This window comes from Panulirus ornatus, chromosome 58, assembly GCF_036320965.1.
Source record: "Panulirus ornatus isolate Po-2019 chromosome 58, ASM3632096v1, whole genome shotgun sequence".
Classification (NCBI taxonomy): Eukaryota; Metazoa; Arthropoda; class Malacostraca; order Decapoda; family Palinuridae; genus Panulirus; species Panulirus ornatus.
This window is the reverse complement of record NC_092281.1, coordinates 19753660-19776965: the sequence shown is the minus strand read 5'-3', so window position 1 is coordinate 19776965 and position 23306 is coordinate 19753660. Positions and strand designations below refer to the sequence as shown.

Below are 23306 nucleotides of genomic sequence, written 5' to 3'. Positions count from 1 at the left end.
TCTCACTATGCATGTGGCCCTTGACATAGTTGTAGTCGAGAACGCCTTTATAGAGACGCAGGACGTGTGGTTGCGCAAGTTACCAAGGTCCCTCGTGCCAAATTGCCGTCATGGCGATACCACTTTGGACTATGGTTGCAACCAAAATGGTCTCTCGAGTGATGTAAGGCGATTAGCTTCGTTTTCATCTTCTTTTCACTTAACATGAACTGTGAAAGTCGTCCTCGTTTTTCAAGAGTAGTTCCATTACTCGATTTTTATCATTTTCATCCAGCGACGAAAGTTTTCCGCTTGTGACACGTTCGAAATTGCCGTTATGTTAAAGTAATGGTATCATGATAATATAAATTTCACGGAAAGAATAATTTCATTCCGATTGTTGTGAGAACTTGTTTGGTTGGTTATATCGGCTGAGGCCAGTCGAGTCCTCGGGTCATTGATTAAGGCCAGCAACAAGCTATATCCACCAGTCAAAAATAATGAACACTTTATTCTGGTGCTCAACCCATTTCTAAACCCATACACTTTCTTAATGCATTTATGGTCCTTACAGTGACAGTTTTAAGATTTAACCTTAATTTGTGAGTTCAGGTATCATGGTTTATCAAAACATACATTTAATCTGTAGAATATGTAAACTGTAATTGAATAAACGATGTTAAACACTGCAATTTACTAATACTAAAGCTTATCATTTTATGCTACCTGAATGTAGTTTGGCAAGTAGGAAACTGACAGCTTTACTTGCCGTACTTTATAGATTAATATAATTAGTTTCATGTTAAGGCCATTAAGAAAATGTACAGTGATCATGTATATACATTTCAGTCATTTCACTCGTAATACTGTTCCTTACTTCATGCACCTGCTAGACATGAAACTCAATGTCATAACTGATGTTTTCTGAAAAAAAAAAAAAGTTGAGGAGTTATAAACAAATCATTTAGCAATTTCCAATGACATTTGAAGTTTAATCTGGTAGTCTTATGCTGTGCATGAAGGCATTTTACCAGTAGAATTAGCATTTGTTTTTAGCATGTGTAGGTTTCGATCTTATATTACCGGATGTAAACAAAGTTTTCAGTTTCTTTATAGGTTGTCATCACAGTGTTCTTACCCTACGTGCCAACTCAGCTGAGTTTGTTTTGAATTACTCATTAAATTTGATATATATTCCAACACCCCGTGAAAATGAGAAGATTAGTATCAAGTGTATATACCACTGACTGAACGTCATACTTCTGAGTGTTCGTAGGAGGTAAGTAAAAGTTAAGAGTACTATCTCCATATACACTTCATTTATGGATGCTGTTAAGGGAGTAGCTAAATATTATGGTTTTGATCTTTCTAAGAAAATTATTCGTTAGCTATTGATTTGAAGAAATTAGGAATTGAGGTCCTGCCAGACATTTGCATTTTACTTGTCAGCTTCTTGGTAGTTCAGGTTATGTTGTCAATATCAATTAAAGCCGCTTTTCGTTTATACGGTGGATATTTGCTTGGTGACAGGCAACCAATTACATTGGTGATTCGTTCGGCACTCCTGTTGAAAGATCGAACTCGGTGACGTCATATGAGTAATTTTCTGTAAATTTATTAATTAAAGATACCATATCAAAAAGACATGGAATAAACTTGCACCAAATGGCTCCTTATATTTAATAGAAACGGTGAAGAGGATATTTAATGAGTTACAAGGACAGTAAGTAATCCTTAGGTAATGAATTAGATGACAGTAGGGAAGTTTATGAAGATTAGGTAAAGTATAAGTGGAAAACCTCTAGAAATCAACAGAACCTCTGATACCTCATTTTTGTTCACCTAGAAGCCAAGATCTGCCCGTTTTCAGTGTTACAGAGGAAATATGTTCCACATATCCAAAAGAAATGCATTAGATAACACATACTTAATACAAGTGATTTAAAGAAAGGGTATGTGGCATGAATAGGTCTGCATTTGTATTAGCTTTCAATATTGATGAATAGAGTTCTGTAGTGTTTAGAGATTATATCATAATAGTTGTGGAGCATGATATACATTTTTATATTTTATTGAAGAATATCACATAAAGGTTATGTGCATGATGGAAAATATGGGGTGTGTCACTGTAAAAGTAAGTACTTTTATTGCATGTGTAAAATGATAACAGAACAAATGAACACCTTATCTCCTGTATTAGTTGAAAGGTTGTTTAAATAAATTCACATAATTTTCATTTCCTGATGGGAATGGCATGGCAGTTAGATGTGTTTCATGTTTATGAACGTTTGATGCCATGTTAGTGGCGTACATTCTCAAGCATGACTTGAATATTTCTCCAAGAATTTTGGTTAAGATCATTCTTTAGGTCAGATGATATTTTCATATGTTTTCTTGTTTTTTTATTACAAGTTTAGTACTACTTTTACATTTATTAATCCCACACTATGCTCGAAAAAGCGTCATATTTATTAACATTGTATAGTACAAATGATGAAATGGGTCAGTCTTTTGTAGGTATTCTGTTACCAAAGCAACCTCTGTAAAACACTTAAAACTAGTAACCAATCTCAGAGCTAGTTGTGATGCAGAGTGAAGATGGCTTTTAACTAAATAAAGTTCCAGTTTAGGGGTATATCTTTGGACGTCTTTGTGATTTGAAGTCTTATTTCTATCATACCAACCTATATAGATATATAAGTAGGGATAGCAATGATGAGTAAGGAAAAAGAGGATAAGATAATGTAAAAAAAAACTATTACAAATCAACAGATCCCATGGAATCTTGGGGACCAAGATTTAGCTCCATTTTTAAGAATGATAGGCAGTGGAAAACTGTTGAGCCAACATACCTGCTATCAGTTTTGCTCATGTTCATGAACATAATTGAATTGACATAGAATACATTTTTAAACTGTGAATTAAACGTTACAAATTGATATTTATTCAATATCCTAACTTAAATACATGATACAATACTGTAATCTGATGTAGAATATACTAGTGGCTGAGAAAATAATTCTTATGAGTAAGAAGAGAAAATTATAATTTTAGTAAGAATATTCAGCACCCCTCTCTTGAAGCAGCAGGGTAGCTATACTGTTTCCTGTTGGGTGGGATGGTACAGGGAATGGATTGAAGGCAAGCATGAATATGTACATTATATATATATATATGTGGTAGTGAGTGGTGGGATGAAGAAGTAAGAGTATTAGTGAAAGAGAAGAGAGAGGCATTTGGACGATTTTTGCAGGGAAAAAATGCAATTGAGTGGGAGAAGTATAAAAGAAAGAGACAGGAGGTCAAGAGAAAGGTGCAAGAGGTGAAAAAAAGGGCAAATGAGAGTTGGGGTGAGAGACTATCAGTAAATTTTAGAGAGAATAAAAAGATATTCTGCAAGGAGGTAAATAGGGTGCGTAAGACAAGGGAGCAAATGGGAACTTCAGTGAAGGGCGTAAATGGGGAAGTGATAACAAGTAGTGGTGGTGTGAGAAGGAGATGGAATGAGTATTTTGAAGGTTTGTTGAATGTGTCTGATGACAGAGTGGCAGATATAGGGTGTTTGGGTCGAGGTGGTGTGCAAAGTGAGAGGGTTAGGGAAAATGATTTGGTAAACAGAGAAGAGGTAGTAAAAGCTTTGCGGAAGATGAAAGCCGGCAAGGCAGCAGGTTTGGATGGTATTGCAGTGGAATTTATTAAAAAAGGGGGTGACTGTATTGTTGACTGGTTGGTAAGGTTATTTAATGTATGTATGACTCATGGTGAGGTGCCTGAGGATTGGCGGAATGCGTGCATAGTGCCATTGTACAAAGGCAAAGGGGATAAGAGTGAGTGCTCAAATTACAGAGGTATAAGTTTGTTGAGTATTCCTGGTAAATTATATGGGAGGGTATTGATTGAGAGGGTGAAGGCATGTACAGAGCATCAGATTGGGGAAGAGCAGTGTGGTTTCAGAAGTGGTAGAGGATGTGTGGATCAGGTGTTTGCTTTGAAGAATGTATGTGAGAAATACTTAGAAAAGCAAATGGATTTGTATGTAGCATTTATGGATCTGGAGAAGGCATATGATAGAGTTGATAGAGATGCTCTGTGGAAGGTATTAAGAATATATGGTGTGGGAGGCAAGTTGTTAGAAGCAGTGAAAAGTTTTTATCGAGGATGTAAGGCATGTGTACGTGTAGGAAGAGAGGAAAGTGATTGGTTCTCAGTGAATGTAGGTTTGCGGCAGGGGTGTGTGATGTCTCCATGGTTGTTTAATTTGTTTATGGATGGGGTTGTTAGGGAGGTAAATGCAAGAGTCTTGGAAAGAGGGGCAAGTATGAAGTCTGTTGGGGATGAGAGAGCTTGGGAAGTGAGTCAGTTGTTGTTCGCTGATGATACAGCGCTGGTGGCGGATTCATGTGAGAAACTGCAGAAGCTGGTGACGGAGTTTGGTAAAGTGTGTGGAAGAAGAAAGTTAAGAGTAAATGTGAATAAGAGCAAGGTTATTAGGTACAGTAGGGTTGAGGGTCAAGTCAATTGGGAGGTGAGTTTGAATGGTGAGAGGCTGGAGGAAGTGAAGTGTTTTAGATATCTGGGAGTGGATCTGTCAGCGGATGGAACCATGGAAGCGGAAGTGGATCATAGGGTGGGGGAGGGGGCGAAAATTTTGGGAGCCTTGAAAAATGTGTGGAAGTCGAGAACATTATCCCGGAAAGCAAAAATGGGTATGTTTGAAGGAATAGTAGTTCCAACAATGTTGTATGGTTGCGAGGCGTGGGCTATGGATAGAGTTGTGCGCAGGAGGATGGATGTGCTGGAAATGAGATGTTTGAGGACAATGTGTGGTGTGAGGTGGTTTGATCGAGTAAGTAACGTAAGGGTAAGAGAGATGTGTGGAAATAAAAAGAGCGTGGTTGAGAGAGCAGAAGAGGGTGTTTTGAAATGGTTTGGGCACATGGAGAGAATGAGTGAGGAAAGATTGACCAAGAGGATATATGTGTCGGAGGTGGAGGGAACGAGGAGAAGAGGGAGACCAAATTGGAGGTGGAAAGATGGAGTGAAAAGGATTTTGTGTGATCGGGGCCTGAACATGCAGGAGGGTGAAAGGAGGGCAAGGAATAGAGTGAAATGGAGCGATGTGGTATACAGGGGTTGACGTGCTGTCAGTGGATTGAATCAAGGCATGTGAAGCGTCCGGGGTAAACCAAGGAAAGCTGTGTAGGCATGTATATTTGCGTGTGTGGACGTGTGTATGTACATGTGTATGGGGGGGATTGGGCCATTTCTTTCGTCTGTTTCCTTGCGCTACCTCGCAAACGCGGGAGACAGCGACAAAGTATAAAAAAAGAAAAAAAAAAAATATATATATATATATATATATATATATATATATATATATATATATATATATATATATATATTTATATTTTTTATTTATTATACTTTGTCGCTGTCTCCCGCGTTTGCGAGGTAGTGCAAGGAAACAGACGAAAGAAATGGCCCCCCCCCCCCATACACATGTATATACATATGTCCACACATGCAAATATACATACCTACACAGCTTTCCATGGTTTACCCCAGACGCTTCACATGCCTTGCTTCAATCCACTGACAGCACGTCAACCCCGGTATACCACATCGCTCCATTTCACTCTATTCCTTGCCCTCCTTTCACCCTCCTGCATGTTCAGGCACCGATCACACAAAATCTTTTTCACTCCATCTTTCCACCTCCAATTTGGTCTCCCTCTTCTCCTTGTTCCCTCCACCTCCGACACATATATCCTCTTGGTCAATCTTTCCTCACTCATCCTCTCCATGTGCCCAAACCACTTCAAAACACCCTCTTCTGCTCTCTCAACCACGCTCTTTTTATTTCCACACATCTCTCTTACCCTTACGTTACTCACTCGATCAAATCACCTCACACCACACATTGTCCTCAAACATCTCATTTCCAGCACATCCATCCTCCTGCGCACAACTCTATCCATAGCCCACGCCTCGCAACCATACAACATTGTTGGAACCACTATTCCTTCAAACATACCCATTTTTGCTTTCCGAGATAATGTTCTCGACTTCCACACATTTTTCAAGGCCCCCCAGGATTTTCGCCCCCTCCCCCACCCTATGATCCACTTCCGCTTCCATGGTTCCACCCGCTGCCAGATCCACTCCCAGATATCTAAAACACTTCACTTCCTCCAGTTTCTCTCCATTCAAACTCACCTCACAATTGACTTGACCCTCAACCTTACTGTACCTAATAACCTTGCTCTTATTCACATTTACTCTTAACTTTCTTCTTCCACACACTTTTCCAAACTCAGTCACCAGCTTCTGCAGTTTCTCACATGAATCAGCCACCAGCACTGTATCATCAGCAAACAACAACTGACTCACTTCCCAAGCTCTCTCATCCCCAACAGACTTCATACTTGCCCCTCTTTCCAAAACTCTTGCATTCACCTCCCTAACAACCCCATCCATAAACAAATTAAACAACCATGGAGACATCACACACCCCTGCCGCAAACCTACATTCACTGAGAACCAATCACTTTCCTCTCTTCCTACACGTACACATGCCTTACATCCTCGATAAAAACTTTTCACTGCTTCTAACAACTTGCCTCCCACACCATATATTCTTAATACCTTCCACAGAGCATCTCTATCAACTCTATCATATGCCTTCTCCAGATCCATAAATGCTACATACAAATCCATTTGCTTTTCTAAGTATTTCTCTCATACATTCTTCAAAGCAAACACCTGATCCACACATCCTCTACCACTTCTGAAACCACACTGCTCTTCCCCAATCTGATGCTCTGTACATGCCTTCACCCTCTCAATCAATACCCTCCCATATAATTTACCAGGAATACTCAACAAACTTATACCTCTGTAATTTGAGCACTCACTCTTATCCCCTTTGCCTTTGTACAATGGCACTATGCACGCATTCCGCCAATCCTCAGGCACCTCACCATGAGTCAAACATACATTAAATAACCTTACCAACCAGTCAACAATACAGTCACCCCCTCTTTTAACAAATTCCACTGCAATACCATCCAAACCTGCTGCCTTGCCGGCTTTCATCTTCCGCAAAGCTTTCACTACCTCCTCTCTGTTTACCAAATCATTTTCCCTAACCCTCTCACTTTGCACACCACCTCGACCAAAACACCCTATACCTGCCACTCTATCATCAAACACATTCAACAAACCTTCAAAATACTCACTCCATCTCCTTCTCACATCACCACTACTTGTTATATATATATATATATATATATATATATATATATATATATATATATATATATATATATATATATATATAAGTGTATCGAGGCTGTAAGGCATGTGTATGAGTAGGAAGAGAGGAAAGTGATTGGTTCTCAGTGAATGTCGGTTTGCCGCAGGGGTTTGTGATGTCTCTATGGTTGTTTAATTTGTTTATGGATGGGGTTGTTAGGGAGGTGAATGCAAGAGTTTTGGAGAGACGGGCAAGTATGCAGTCTGTTGTGGATGAGAGGGCTTGGGAAGTGAGCCAGTTGTTGTTCGCTGATGATACAGTGCTGGTGGCTGATTCAGGTGAGAAACTGCAGAAGTAGGTGACTGGGTTTGATAAAGTGTGTGAAAGAAGAAAGCTGAGAGTAAATGTGAATAAGAGCAAGGTTATTAGGTACAGTAGAGTTGAGGGACAAGTCAGTTTGGAGGTAAGTTTGAATGGAGAAAAACTGGAGGAAGTGAAGTGTCTTAGATATCTGGGAGTGGATTTGGCAGCGGATGGAACCGTGGAAGTGGAAGTGAGTCACAGGGGGAGAAAGTTCTGGGAGCATTGAAAAATGTGTGGAAGGCAAGAACGTGATCTCAGAAAGCAAAAATGGTTATGCTTGAAGGAATAACGGTTCCAGCAATGTTATAAGAGAGAAATATAACAGTCAGTTGATATACAACGAAGAGACGTAGCTAAGACGCCATATGGTGAAAATGTGTCTCCCCTGATGATGTGATTATTTCATGAAAGTACACTTGGGAACTTATCGTGTTTCATTTTCCCCATGGACTCTTAAGAATATATATATATATATATATATATATATATATATATATATATATATATATATATATATGTGTGTGTGTGTGTGTGTGTGTGTGTGTGTGTTGTATTCATCAGTGGCTAACCTACCTGTTCATTCAAGAAAATGTGTTGAAATTGCAGGAGCATACGTGGAAATGAGATACCTCATTAATCTCAAAATATTTTATTGTCCGTTTCATTGAAATCAGTTGAAAAATTCGAGATTAACCCCTTCAGTGCAGTTGTCCTCATTATAGGCAAATAAAGCAGAGTAGGGTGCTGTTGTCCTTGATCAAGGCAAGCTTATTGCCACAGTTGATTTCAGTGCACTCTGTTAGCTGGCCATAGATGTCAAACCAAATGATGGATGAGTTTTGGAGCTGCCAGGAGGCTTATGGGACTATAGTAGATAGCTGTGAGCCTTCTCTAGGGACCTTGTGTCCACTGCTACCTATGTTGCCCACTGCTGCACTCTCATCTTATCCATGCTACCCTTAGTTAGGATTGGCCAGTTCTGCGAATAATGTTACAAATAATTTTGACTTTTTTTCTGTACTTAATCATATCAATAAGAAAAAATTATGATGTAACATGTATACATATGATTGTCAGATCTGTTAGCTAATGTGTTTTCCCAGACCTGGAATGTTTGTAAGAAAAGATATATTTTTTGCATTTCTTCATTGATTTTTTTTTTATGCTGGTTAAGGCTCAGGAAACTATTGTGCACCACACTGGTTTATAAGTAGTTTGAAATGGGGAGTTACTTATGATACACTCTTTAGATGTGTTGTCTATCAGTGATTTTAGGTTATACTTATTAGATGTATTACATTCTCATGATTGATTTGTGTGCCAAAAACTTTGTACGTATACAGTGCACTATATAGATGTCTTAGCTTACAGAGATGTCAAATTATCTTCTACTTGGTATATCCAGATATGAAGAAACATATTTAGAAAACATGATATCTCTGTAGATTATTTAAGGTTATGTATATACTGTTATGTGCTTTATTCAATAATCTGGATAGGTTCTTTTATAGCATATCTTTTTTTGCAGGAGTGAAAGTCAGACCATATTATTTAGACTCTGGTTTTGAAAATTCAATAAACTGAGACCAGACGCTTAACAGATATCATCAGTAATGACAGCTGTATCCAGTGAAGGAAAAGTGGCCAAGATGCTTGATGCTCTGCAAAGTGATCTCAAGTCATTATGTATGGAAACAAAGAAAAGATATCCACATATCAAAGATGTAAGTTTTGATAAGAAAGCCTAGAAATTGTTGCTTATGTTTCACAACAAGAGGGATTCCTAATAGTCATACGACATAATAAAGCTGATCAACCAAAGATAAAGAAATGATATAAAGGTTGCCAAATGACCATTTAAAGTTCAAATGATAACCAGCAAACCATTATACCTTTGTATACTCCCTTCTGAAACTAAAGTTTTGTAGGTTTTCATTACTTTGGAGGAAGAGAGGTACGAGGTGAGAGCATATAAAACTAGAGAATTGGGCTAGGACTGTAAGTTATTTAGGGAAGCATTGCATACAAGGGGGGATAAATTGAATGGGATGTGGTAGTGAATGGTGGGATAAAGTTAAGTTGCAAGTGAAAGAAAAAAAGAGGAGTGTAACTGATTGGGAGATGTACAAGAGAAAGCTGCAGGAGTTCAAAAGGAAGGCACAGGGGCTGAAAAAGAGGGCAATAAGACAGAGCATTGGCAAACTTTAGGAAGAGTAAGAAAATGTTTTGAAAGGAGTTGGATAGGATGAGAAGAACCAGAAAACAATTGTTAGCAGTGAGGGGTGCACATAGGGAGGAGGTAACAGGCAAGGAAGTGGTAAAAAGGAGATAGAGTAAGTCTTTTGAAGGATGGTTGAATAGTTGAAGTAAGAGTCTGTGGCAATTGGTTTAGTGAAAAAAGAAGAGTAGAGGAAAGCCTTGCATAAGATGAAGTTGGCTAGCAGTTGTTAGAATTTTCATTGTATGTATAGCCCAAGGTAAGATGCCTGAGGACTGGCAGAATGTTTGTACAGTATTATTGTTAGGTTGAATAAAAAGAGGGCAAATAAGAGTTAGGGTCAGCAAGTATCAGTCAGCTTCAGTGAGAATAAGATGTTTTGGAAGGTTAATAGTATGAGGAAAACAAGTGAACAAATGGGAACATTGGTGAGAAGGGCAAATGTGGAAATGGGAACAAGGAGATACAGCGAGTATTCTGAAGGATTGTTGAATGTTTTTATTGATAAGTTGATAGATGTAGGATGTTTGGGTTAGGAGGTATGTGAAAAGAGAGTAGTGGAAAGTTGGGTTGATAGATGTAGGATGTTTGGGTTAGGAGGTATGTGAAAAGAGAGTAGTGGAAAGTTGTTTGATGAAGTGAGAAGAGGGAGGCAATGAAAGCCTTGCATAGCATGAAATGTGTCAAAGCAGCTGGAGTGAATTGTACTGAAGTTGAATTTCTTAAAAAGGGGGATGATTGTATTGTGGATTGGTTAGTTAGGATTTTCATTGTATGCATGGATAATTGTTTTGGTGTCTGAGGATTAGCAGAATGCATGTATATTGCCATTTTATAAAGGCAAGGATGACGAAGGTGAGTGTTCAAACTACAGATATTTAAGTTTGTTGACTTTACTTTGTAAGTTGTGTGGGAGAGTAGTAAAGGCATGTACAGAACATCAGATTGGTGAGGAACAGTGTGGTTTCAGAAGTGATAGAGTGTGTTGATCAGGTGCTTGCTTTAAAGATTGTGTGTGAGAAATCTTACAGAGGCAGGAGGATTTGTATGTGGCATTTGTGGATGTAGTGAAAGCATATGATAAGGTTAATAAAGATAACATGTGGAAGGTCTTAGGAAAGTATGGTGTGGCAGGAAAGATATTAGAGGCAGTGAAATTTTTTTGTCAGGAGTGTAAGGTGTGTGTATCAGTTGGAAGAAAGGAGAGTGAATGGTTCTAGTTGAAGGTTGGTTTACAGCAGGGGTGTGCATTGTTGCTATGGCAATTTAATTTGCTTATGGATGGGGAGGTGAGGATGGTAAATGCAAGCATCTTGGAGAGAGGGTCAGGTAAGCAGTCTGTAGGGGCTGACGGGGCCTGAGAAGAGTTATTTTTTTGTTTGCTGATGACACAGCATTAGTGGCAGATTTGAGTGAGGAACTGCAGAAGTTGGTGACTGAGTTTAGGAGACTGTGTGAAAGGAGGTAGTTGAAAGTAAATGATAATAAAAGCAAGGTTATTAGATTTAGCAGGGCAGAGGGACAGGTTAGTTTTGGTGTGAGTTTAAGAGAAAGCTTATACTTTTATGGTTTGAACAGTCACTTTCATCCTCCCTGCCCTTATGCAGTAGCACTATACATGCCTTCTGCCAATCCTCAGGCACCTCACCATGACTCATACATACATTTTAAATTTTTACCAACCAGTCAACAACACAGTCTCTCCCATTCTTGGTAAGTTCAACAACATTACCTCCACTCCAGCCACCTTGCCACATTTCATCTTACATAAGGCTTACACCACATATCTCTTCATCAAACCACTCTCCATGAGTCTTTCAGTTCACATACCACTAAAACCCAAACACCTTACAGCTACCACCCAATGATCAAACACATTCAGAGTCCTTTAAAATACTCACTACATCTTTTCCTCACTTCATCACTGCCTGCAGCCACTTCTTTTTCCCCTTCACCGAATTTCCAGTTTGTTCTCTTGCTTTTTTCACATTTTTAACCTCATTTCAAAAATCTTAGTCTCCCTAAAATTTACTGATATTTGCTCATTTGCCCTCTTTTTCAACCCCGGCACTTTCCTCTTGACCTTCATCCACTTTCTTGTATACATTCCCGTCATTTGCACTCCTTCCCTGTAAGTATCGCCTAAACACCTCTCTTTTCTCTTTCCCTAACATCCTCATCCCACCACTCACTACCCTTTCTAATCTGCCCACCTCCCACCTTTTGCATGTTACATGCAACTCTCACACATGTCAGCATTGCTCTGTTAATACCTCCCATTGCCTCACCCACTCCCCATGCTTCCTTTTTACTCACCTTTTTCCATTCTACATTCAGTGTCTCTTGGTATTTGTTCACACAAGTCTCTTTCCAAACTTACTCTCTCCACTTTCTTCTTACCAGCATTATTTTTTTTTTTCTTCGAAAAACCTCTACAGATCTTCACCCTCACCCATTCAAAATAGCTGCTCCACTCAGCACATTCACATCCAAAAGTCTCTCTTTTACATGCCTGTCATTTAGTATGTATTCCAGTAATGCTTGTTGACCTCTTTCTTATAAATATCTTATGCTCAGATTATGAGTTATGGTATAGTTGTTAACAAATGTAAATTATTCTCTCTTTAAAGTCATGTGAAGAAGCAATTATCAAGGTGCGGGGAGCCTCAATGAATTCCCAGTCTTCCCTGTCACAGATCACCTCCCAAATACTTTATCCTCTAGTTCAGGCAGCAGAGACTAAGGACCCAAAGATAGTAAAGGTTAGTTTTGTATGTAAGCAATCGATGAACATTTTCATAAATAATATGAAGCTCACTGCATGTTCTTTTTACATATTTTTCTTGATGCAGATTAAGTGAACATCATTGCTCTGTACTCAAATATTTCATTGATTGATGATTTTTTACTTAATAGTTGGCTTTAGGGCTTATGCAGCGGCTGATAGTGGCAGATGTGGTGGATGGAAGCAGTGGAGAACATGTGGTAGAGACATTGTGGATGCTTATGGAGACTGGTATTGAAGAACTGAAGGTACTTCAAACAGTAACACTTCTCTTAACCACCAGCACTGTAATTCAGGGACCAAATCTTGCTAAGGTAAGGGTCTTAAAGTTCTTAGCAAGCTGTAGTGTGAGTGAAGATATTCAATAAGATATTTGAAGAAGTGAGAAATAAAAGTTTAGCTTAAATATTAAAGATTTTTGTGAAAAACATTACAGTCAGCCTCGCTAATTCTGTTTTCAGAATTTGGAAAAATTCATTCATATATTATTTTCACATGTGTCCAAATACTGAATAAAATTTCCTGGCAGTGAGAAAAATATAGTGCATTGCGAAAGAAATTTGGCATCCCATATGGTGTGCAGAAGTTGTGCAATAATATGTTGGGTGTGATATCAAATTAGTGAAAATGTTTGTGAAATTCAAAAAAAAAATCTAATCTGAGTTTGTCATCCCATGTAGCACAACACATATCAGCATGGTCCTATGGTAACATGTTGGGTGCATCACCTCCCCCATTTACCAGTACCTAGACCGTTAGTTGCTGCCTATACTTTGCTGTGTATTCATCCTTTGTTTTGTTTTTAATACTGCATATTAAGTTTACTGTAGTTTAAGTACCTATACAAAATAAGTGTATCAAGATCATTATATAGATATCTGTACAGTAGTATTAAGTGAATTATGTTTGTAGATGAATTGTAAGTAGTAGTTGGTAGGCAGCAACAGACCAGGGAGTTATATTACCACTACTGCTCACTTGGGGTTACTGATGGCTGCATTGTGAACCAGCACTATGGTTGTCAAGCTACAGATCTGGTAGCTATCTTTTATTTCTGCCTCACCCACACATGGACTGCTGGCATTCTCTCCAAAATATTTCCTTGTCACACAACACTTGACAACTTATACTTTGTAACTCTAGATTTTCCTGAGGTGAGTGCTATGTGCTAGCCCTTCCTTTTGGCAAAATGATAGAGCAGTAGATAGAAGCAGTACGTAGGAATATTAAGTGATAGTAGGTGGGAACATTTAGGTGTGGGCATTAGACAGAAGTTGTAGGCTGGAACAATAGGTAGAAGTAATCGGTTTGAACATTAGGTAGGAGCCTCTGGAAACACTGCACTAGAGTTGCCCTTTGCCAGTGGCTTGTTAAGGGTGAGGTACTAAAGCTAAGAAGCAGCAGTGGAATTCACCAGTTTTAGAAACTTTTTTTTTAACAGTTGAGATGGCATGGGCAGCTTAGGCCCTAATCATGGCCATCCCATTAGTGCTATATTTGTTTATGGATGGGATTGTTAGGGAGGTGAATACAAGAGTTTTGGAGGCGCAAGTATGCAGTCTGTTGTGGATGAGGGGGCTTGGGAAGTGAGTCAGTTATTGTTCACTGAGGATACAGCTCTGGTGGCTGATTAGGGTGAGACTCTGCAGAAGCTGGTGACTGGGTTTGGTAAAGTGTATGAAAGAAGAAAGCTCAGAGTAAATGTGAATAAGAGCAAGGTTATTAGGTTCAGCAGGGTTGAGGGACAAGTTAACTGGGAGGTAAGTTTGAATGGAGAAAAACTGAAGGAAGTGAATTGTTTTATATATCTGGGAGTGGATTTAGCAGCGGATGGAACCATGGAAGCAGAAATGAGTCACATGATGGGGAAGGGGGCGAAGGTTCTGGGAGCGTTGAAGAATGTGTGGAAGGCTCGAGAACGATATCTCGAACAAAAATGGGTTTGTTTGAAGGATTAGTGGTTTCAACAATGTTATATGGTTGTGAGGCATGGGTTATAGATAGGGTTGTGCAGAGGAGGGTGGATGTGTTGAAAATGAGATGTGGTGTGAGATGGTTTGATCAAGTAAGTAATGAAAGGGTAAGAGAGATGTGTGGTAATGAAAATAGTGTGGTTGAGAGAGCAGAAGAGGGTGTATTGAAATGGTTTGGTCACATGGAAAGAATGAGTGAGGAAAGATTGACAAAGAAGATATATGTGTCAGAGGTGGAGGGAATGAGGAGAAGTGGGAGTCCAAATTGGAGGTGGAAAGATGGAGTGAAAAAGATTTTGAGCGATCGGGGCCTGAACATAAAGAAGGGTGAAAGGCATGCAGGGAATAGAGGGAATTGGAACGATTTGGTATACTGGGGTGGACGTGCTGTCAGTGGATTGAACCAGGGTATATATATATATATATATTTTTTTTTTTTTTTTTTTTTTCATACTATTCGCTATTTCCCGCGATAGCGAGGTAGCGTTAAGAACAGAGGACTGGGCCTTTGAGGGAATATCCTCACCTGGACCTCTTCTCTGTTCCTTCTTTTGGAAAATTAAAAAAAAAAAAAAAAAAAAAAAAAAAAAAAAAAAAAAAAAACGATATATATATATATATATATATATATATATATATATATATATATATATTTCTTTCTTTTTTTTTTTTTTTTTTTTTTTTTTTTTTTTTTTTACTTTGTCGCTGTCTCCCGCGTTTGCGAGGTAGTGCAAGGAAACAGACAAAAGAAATGGCCCGACCCACCCCCATACACATGTATATACATACACGTCCACACACGCAAATATACATACCCATGCATCACAATGTACACATATATATACACACACAGACACATACATATATACACATGCACACAATTCACACTGTCTGCCTTTATTCATTCCCATCGCCACCTCGCCACACATGGAATAACATCCCCCTCCCCCCACATGTGTGCGAGATAGCGCTAGGAAAAGACAACAAAGGCCCAATTCGTTCACACTCAGTCTCTAGCTGTCATGCAATAATGCCCGAAACCACAGCTCCCTTTCCACACTCCACAGAACTTTCCATGGTTTACCCCAGACGCTTCACATGCCTTGATTCAATCCATTGACAGCACGTCGACCCCGGTATACCACATCAATCCAATTCACTCTATTCCTTGCCCTAGGGTATATATATATATATATATATATATATATATATATATATTTATGGATCTGGAGAAGGCATATGATAGAGTTGATAGAGATGCTCTGTGGAAGGTATTAAGAATATATGGTGTGGGAGGCAAGTTGTTAGAAGCAGTGAAAAGTTTTTATCGAGGATGTAAGGCATGTGTACGTGTAGGAAGAGAGGAAAGTGATTGGTTCTCAGTGAATGTAGGTTTGCGGCAGGGGTGTGTGATGTCTCCATGGTTGTTTAATTTGTTTATGGATGGGGTTGTTAGGGAGGTAAATGCAAGAGTTTTGGAAAGAGGGGCAAGTATGAAGTCTGTTGGGGATGAGAGAGCTTGGGAAGTGAGTCAGTTGTTGTTCGCTGATGATACAGCGCTGGTGGCGGATTCATGTGAGAAACTGCAGAAGCTGGTGACGGAGTTTGGTAAAGTGTGTGGAAGAAGAAAGTTAAGAGTAAATGTCAATAAGAGCAAGGTTATTAGGTACAGTAGGGTTGAGGGTCAAGTCAATTGGGAGGTGAGTTTGAATGGTGAGAGGCTGGAGGAAGTGAAGTGTTTTAGATATCTGGGAGTGGATCTGTCAGCGGATGGAACCATGGAAGCGGAAGTGGATCATAGGGTGGGGGAGGGGGCGAAAATTTTGGGAGCCTTGAAAAATGTGTGGAAGTCGAGAACATTATCCCGGAAAGCAAAAATGGGTATGTTTGAAGGAATAGTAGTTCCAACAATGTTGTACGGTTGCGAGGCGTGGGCTGTGGATGGAGTTGTGCGCAGGAGGATGGATGTGCTGGAAATGAGATGTTTGAGGACAATGTGTGGTGTGAGGTGGTTTGATCGAGTAAGTAACGTAAGGGTAAGAGAGATGTGTGGAAATAAAAAGAGCGTGGTTGAGAGAGCAGAAGAGGGTGTTTTGAAATGGTTTGGGCACATGGAGAGAATGAGTGAGGAAAGATTGACCAAGAGGATATATGTGTCGGAGGTGGAGGGAACGAGGAGAAGAGGGAGACCAAATTGGAGGTGGAAAGATGGAGTGAAAAGGATTTTGTGTGATCGGGGCCTGAACATGCAGGGGGGTGAAAGGAGGGCAAGGAATAGAGTGAATTGGAGCGATGTGGTATACAGGGGTTGACGTGCTGTCAGTGGATTGAATCAAGGCATGTGAAGTGTCTGGGGTAAACCATGGAAAGCTGTGTAGGTATGTATATTTGCGTGTGTGGACGTGTGTATGTACATGTGTATGGGGGGGGTTGGGCCATTTCTTTCGTCTGTTTCCTTGCGCTACCTCGCAAACGCGGGAGACAGCGACAAAGTATAAAAAAAAAAAAAAGAAAAAAAATATATATATATATATATATATATATATATATATATATATATATATATATATATATATATATATATACCCTAGCCTGATCCAGTTGCCCATTTTATCGACCAACCTGTAGGGGTGGATGAACAGCTGGGTTGACTGTGGACTGAATGCTGCATCCATGATTCGAACCTATGCCTTTGACCCTGGGTAGCCTGTGATTGCATCAGATATAGACATAGATAGTTTAGTGTTTCATAGAAATCAAACCCAGGAAATTTGAAATTCATGAGTGCAATGATTTTTGACTCTGGGTTTGGTCTGTGCCTGGTTTGGTCCTCCTCACAGTGCAAGTCATCACTTCAGTCTATATTGTGGAAAGTCATGCAAGTCATATATTTTTTTTATGAAGTGTATAAAGATGATGTGGTTTGTGATTAATGTGAATTTTTCATGAATTAGTGAAATTTTCATGATTATGAAAAAATCCAAATTTTGAAAAACTTTATCAGTGCTGTGTTAATTCATATTTTTCAGTATCTGATTATGGGAGAACCCCCAAAGATAACAAATTAGCGAGGATGTCCTGTGGAATTAAACTGATGAAAATGAAGAAATGGGTTATAGGTTGTATTATGGTGAATCTTGAGCTGTCCCTGGCTGTTGTGCCACACCATGGGGACATCATTTTTCAGTCCCAAACTTTTTTCTCCAGTGAAGAATGATGGCCTGATCATCTTTCTCCAGCTACTAGGGAAAGCTGTTGACATTAACTACAATCCAGGAATGTCATAATACATTTGCTGAAAATGCCATACCTTCATCACTAAAGATTACTACTCCATCACTGGTGTTGCTACCATTGCACATCACGGCCTTCCACAAAGGACTACTTAGAATTATGGATATACAGCAACCACTCATACAGAAACTTCTAATGCACGGCTGTTCCAATATGAGTATTAAAGAGATTTGGTTTAAGAGGGAACAACTAGAGGATGTTTTATTGAGATGAGTTGGAATTAGTTTTGTGGAAGACTGAATAAAAGATGGACATGATAAAGGACTGTATGTAAAGTTGTCACAGTGGAGGAATCTGCAGAAATATGCTGGGACAGTGAGTAAAAAGCTTAGATGATATATTATAGAGTATGTATGGCATAGATAGGCAGAAACTACCTTTGATGATTATGTTGAATAAAATCTGTACCCTTATTTTCATGTCATTCACATGAAGAAGACTATGGGTTTTCTTTTCTTGGCAGGCTCTTGTTCTCTGCTTTCGTCTTCACTTCACAAAGGATTCTACAGTTGTAAATACTGCAAGTGCAACTGTTCGACAGCTTGTTTGTGTTGTGTTTGAAAGAGTAGTGGCTGAAGATGCAAAACATATTAAAGAAGAAGGGTATGTGTATATGTATTAATGTACCAAATAAATGTTGTAGCTGTTAATGATATTCACACCATTTTTTTTTCTAAATTTAGAAATAAGCTTTGGAAAAAGATAATAGTAGATTAGGTTTTAGGCCCCCAGTGCAGACATCCAAGGTGGATTAAAAGCTTCATGGTTAGGCAGCAGAAATTTTTAATGAACAAGATTTGATTATAGTGGAAGATTTTAACATACTGGTGTCAAAGTGGGTAGAATCATTTTCAGGTGTCTATATTGGGGCATGGACTCTACCTAAACATCCTTGATAGTATTTTTATTATTATTATTATTATTATTATTATTATTATTATTATTATTATTATTATTATTATTGTTATTAGTATTATTATTATACTTTGTCGCTGTTTCCCACGTTAGCGAGGTAGCGCAAGGAAACAGACGAAAGAATGGCCCAACCCACCTACATACACATGTATGTACATACATGTCCACACACACACACATATAGATACCTATACATTTCAACATATACATATATATACATACACAGACATATACACATGTACATAATTCATACTTGCTGCCTTTATTCATTCCTGTCACCACCCCGCCACACATGAAATGACAACCCCCTCCCCCTGCACGCACGCGAGGTAGCGCTAGGAAAAGACAACAAAGGCCGCATTCATTCACACTCAGTCTCTAGCTGTCATGTATAATGCACTGAAACCACAGCTCCCTTTCCACATCCAGGCCCCACAAAACTTTCCATGGTTTACCCCAGATGCTTCACATGCCCTGGTTCAATCCATTGACAGCACGTAGACCCCATTATACCACATCATTCCAATTCACTCTATTCCTTGCACGCCTTTCACCCTCCTGCATGTTCAGGCCCCAATCACTCAAAATCTTTTTCACTCCATCCTTCCACCTCGAATTTGGTCTCCCACTTCTCCTTGTTCCCTCCACCTCTGACACATATATCCTTTTTGTCAATCTTTCCTCACTCATTCTCTCCATGTGACCAAACTATTTCAAAACACCCTCTTCTGCTTTCTCAACCACATTCCTATTATTACCACACATCTCTCTTACCCTTTCATTTCTTACTCGATCAAACCACCTCACACCTCATATTGTCCTCAAACATCTCATTTCCAACACATCCACCCTCCTCCGCAAAACTCTATCTATAGCCCACATCTCACAACCACATAACATTGTTGGAACCACTATACCTTCAAACATACCCATTTTTGCTTTCCGAGATAATGTTCTTGCCTTCCACACATTTTTCAATGCACCCAGAACTTTCGCCCCCTCCCCCACCCTGTGACTCACTTCTGCTTGTATGGTTCCATCTGTTGACAGATCCACTCCCAGATATCTACAACACTTCACTTCCTCCAGTTTTTCTCCATTCAAACTTACCTCCCAATTGACCTGTCCCTCAACCCTGCTGTGCCTAATAACCTTGCTCTTATTCACATTTACTCTCAGCTTTCTTCTTTCACACACTTTACCAAACTCAGTCACCAGCTTCTGCAGTTTCTCACCCGAATCAGCCACCAGCGCTGTATCATCAGCGAACAACAACTGACTCACTTCCCAAGCCCTCTCATCCACAACAGACTGCATACTTGTCCCTTTCCAAAACTCTTGCATTCACCTCCCTAACAACCCTATCCATAAACAAATTAAACAACCATGGAGACATCACGCACCCCAGCTGCAAACCGACATTCACTGAGAACCAATCACTTTCCTCTCTTCCTACTCGTACACATGCCTTACATCCTCGATAAAAACTTTTCACTGCTTCCAGCAACTTGCCTCCCACACCATGTATTCTTAATACCTTCCACAGAGCATCTCTATCAACTCTATCCTATGCCTTCTCCAGATCCATAAATGCTACATACAAATCCATTTGCTTTTCTAAGTATTTCTCACATACATTCTTCAAAGCAAACACCTGATCCATACATCCTCTACCTCTATTGAAACCACACTGCTCTTCCCCAGTCTGATGCTCTGTACATACCTTCACCCTCTCAATCAATACCCTCCTTTATAATTTCTCAGGAATGCTCAACAAATTTATACCTCTGTAATTTGAGCACTCACCCTTATCTTCTTTGCCTTTGTATAATGGCACTATGCATGCATTCCGCCAATCCTCAGGCACCTCACCATGAGCTATACATACATAGATATCCTTACCAACTGGTCAACACCACAGTCACCCCCTTTTTTAATAAATTCCACTGCAGTAACGTCCAAACCCGCCGCCTTGCAGGCTTTCATCTTCCGCAAAGCTTTTACTACCTCTTCTCTGTTCACCAGATCACTCTCCCTAACTCTCTCAGTCCGCACACCAGCTCGACCAAAACACCCTATATCTGCCAATCTATCATCTAACACATTCAACAAACCTTCAAAATATTCACTCCGTCTCCTTCTCACATCGCCACTACTTGTTATTACCTCCCAGTAGCCCCCTTCACCGATGTTCCCATTTGTTCTCTTGTCTTCTTATTCTCCCTAAAATTTAATGATACTCTCTCACCCCAACTCTCTTTTTCACCTCTTGCACCTTTCTCTTGACCTCCTTCCTCTTTCTTTTATACATCTCCCAATTGTTTGCAGTATTTCCCTGCAAAAATCGTCCAAATGCCTCTCTCTTCTCTTTCATCCCACCACTCACTACCTTTTCTAATCTGCCCACCTCCCACGCTTCTTATGCCACAAGCATCTTTTGTGCAAGCCATCACTGCTTCCCTAAATACATCCCATTCCTCCCCCACTCTCCTTACGTCCTTTGCTATCACCTTTTTCCATTCTGCACTCAGTCTCTCCTGGTACTTCCTCACACAAGTCTCCTTCCCAAGCTCACTTACTCTCACCACTCTCTTCACTCCAACATTCCATCTTCTTTTCTGAGAACCTCTACAAATCTTCACCTTTGCCTCCACAAGATAATGATCAGACATCCCTCCAGTTGCACCTCTCAGCACATTAACATCCAAAAGTCTCTCTTTCGCGCACCTGTCAATTAACACGTAATTCAATAATGCTCTCTGGCCATCTCTCCTACTTACATACGTATACTTATGGATATCTCTCTCTTTTTAAACCAAGTATTCCCAATCACCAGTCCTTTTTCAGCACACAAATCTACAAGCTCTTCACCATTTCCATTTACAACACTGGACACCCCATTTACAGCAGTTATTCCCTCAACTGCCACATTACTCACCTTTGCATTCAAATCACTCATCACTATAACCCGGTCTTGTGCATCAAAACTACTAACACACTCACTCAGCTGCTCCCAAAACACTTACCTCTCATGATCTTTCTTATGCCTAGGTGCATATACACCTATAATCACCCATCTCTCTCCATCCACTTTCACTTTTACCCTTATCAATCTAGAGTTTACTTTCTTACACTCCATCACATACTCCCACCACTCCTGTTTCAGTAGTAGTGCTACTCCTTCCCTTACTCTTGTCCTCTCACCAACCCCTGACTTTACTCCCAAAACATTCCCAAACCACTCTTCCCCTTTACCCTTGAGCTTTGTTTCACTCAGAGCCAAAACATCCAGGTTCCTTTCCTCAAACATACTACTATCTCCTTTTTTCTCATTTTGATAGTGCCTCACAGAATTCTTTGAGGACCCTATTTGCAATGTTCTAGCTACAAATGAGGATTTCTTCTAAAATGTCATGGTCAGAGAAAAGTTTGGTAGAAGTGATCACTGTCAAATCACTTTTGAGGTAGCTTTCAGAATTGCTTGTAATACTGGTTAACAGTGGTCTTAAAAGAATAATAGATTTTAGACATGCATATTTTGTTTATCTTTGCTCTTGATAGGATGAGCTAGGATGACACTGTAGATAGAAATGTTGTGGGTATATCCTTGGAAAGAGTCAGTCATACACTGAGTAGTTGATGGAACATGTACTAGTGTATAGCAGATACCTGTTTAGAACTAAGCCACATTGGTGGAATGCTGAAATAGAAACTGCCTTTTATCAGAGAAAATGGCATACAAGAAACTCATTAAGATCATTAACCAATATGATAATGGAAGTTATGTAAATTTGTTAAGAAAGACTAAAAAGATATGCATCAATGTCAGTATGAAGTGTATATTGCTAAAACTAGAAAAAGAAGTCTTGAAATACAGTTTTGGTGGTAGAAGCAAGAGAATGCATTAGCCAGTTGGTTATTTCATTAATCATGTTTTAAGACATTGAAGCCATGGTAGAGATTTTAAAAGACTTTTTTTTATCCATATTTACCAATGAAGACACAGGTTTAATTTGAGGTACACATGTTCAAGATATACTGTAAGCATTAAGTGGAATGAAACTAAACAAAATGACTGCTCCTGATAAGTTATATACAAGGACAATGTTTGTGGCTAAAAATGGATGAGACAAGCCCTTGATTACTCTTTTAAGTAAGGCATTTGCTATTGGGAAAGTTCCTGAGGATTGAAATTTTGCTAATGTTAGAGTGATAATCAAAGTGGTAATTAGACCCTGTTTGGAAATTATTGCCCCATTAGCTTGAAAGCTGTAGCTGGTAAACTTCTGGACATTATTTGAGACAAGATTGTAAATACTCTGAGGATCACCTCATAATCTTTGCTTAGCAGCAAGGGTTTTGATGAAATTTTTGTTGAATAACAAATCTGCTTGATTTCTTTCATGACATAATCAGAAGGTATGGTGAAAGTTATATGGTTGGAGTTATCTATTTACATTTTCAAAAATATTTGACAGAGTGGTGCATAAAATGGTTACCCTAGAGCCTTTCTGAAGGCTTCAG

At 39.3% G+C, this 23306-nt stretch overlaps 1 protein-coding gene across 1 annotated transcript in view; it reads left to right on the top strand.

Moving 5' to 3' along the window:
• Positions 1-1111: 1111 nt before the first annotated feature.
• mon2 (Mon2 homolog, regulator of endosome-to-Golgi trafficking) overlaps positions 1112-23306 on the top strand; it is a 133791-nt gene continuing 111596 nt past the window's right edge. Inside the window, exons 1-5 of the mRNA XM_071695497.1 lie at positions 1112-1258; positions 9126-9321; positions 12446-12577; positions 12732-12914; positions 18331-18470. Coding sequence (XP_071551598.1) covers positions 9211-9321; positions 12446-12577; positions 12732-12914; positions 18331-18470 — 566 coding nt within the window. The 5' untranslated portion in view covers positions 1112-1258; positions 9126-9210. The remainder of the gene's footprint in view (positions 1259-9125; positions 9322-12445; positions 12578-12731; positions 12915-18330; positions 18471-23306) is intronic.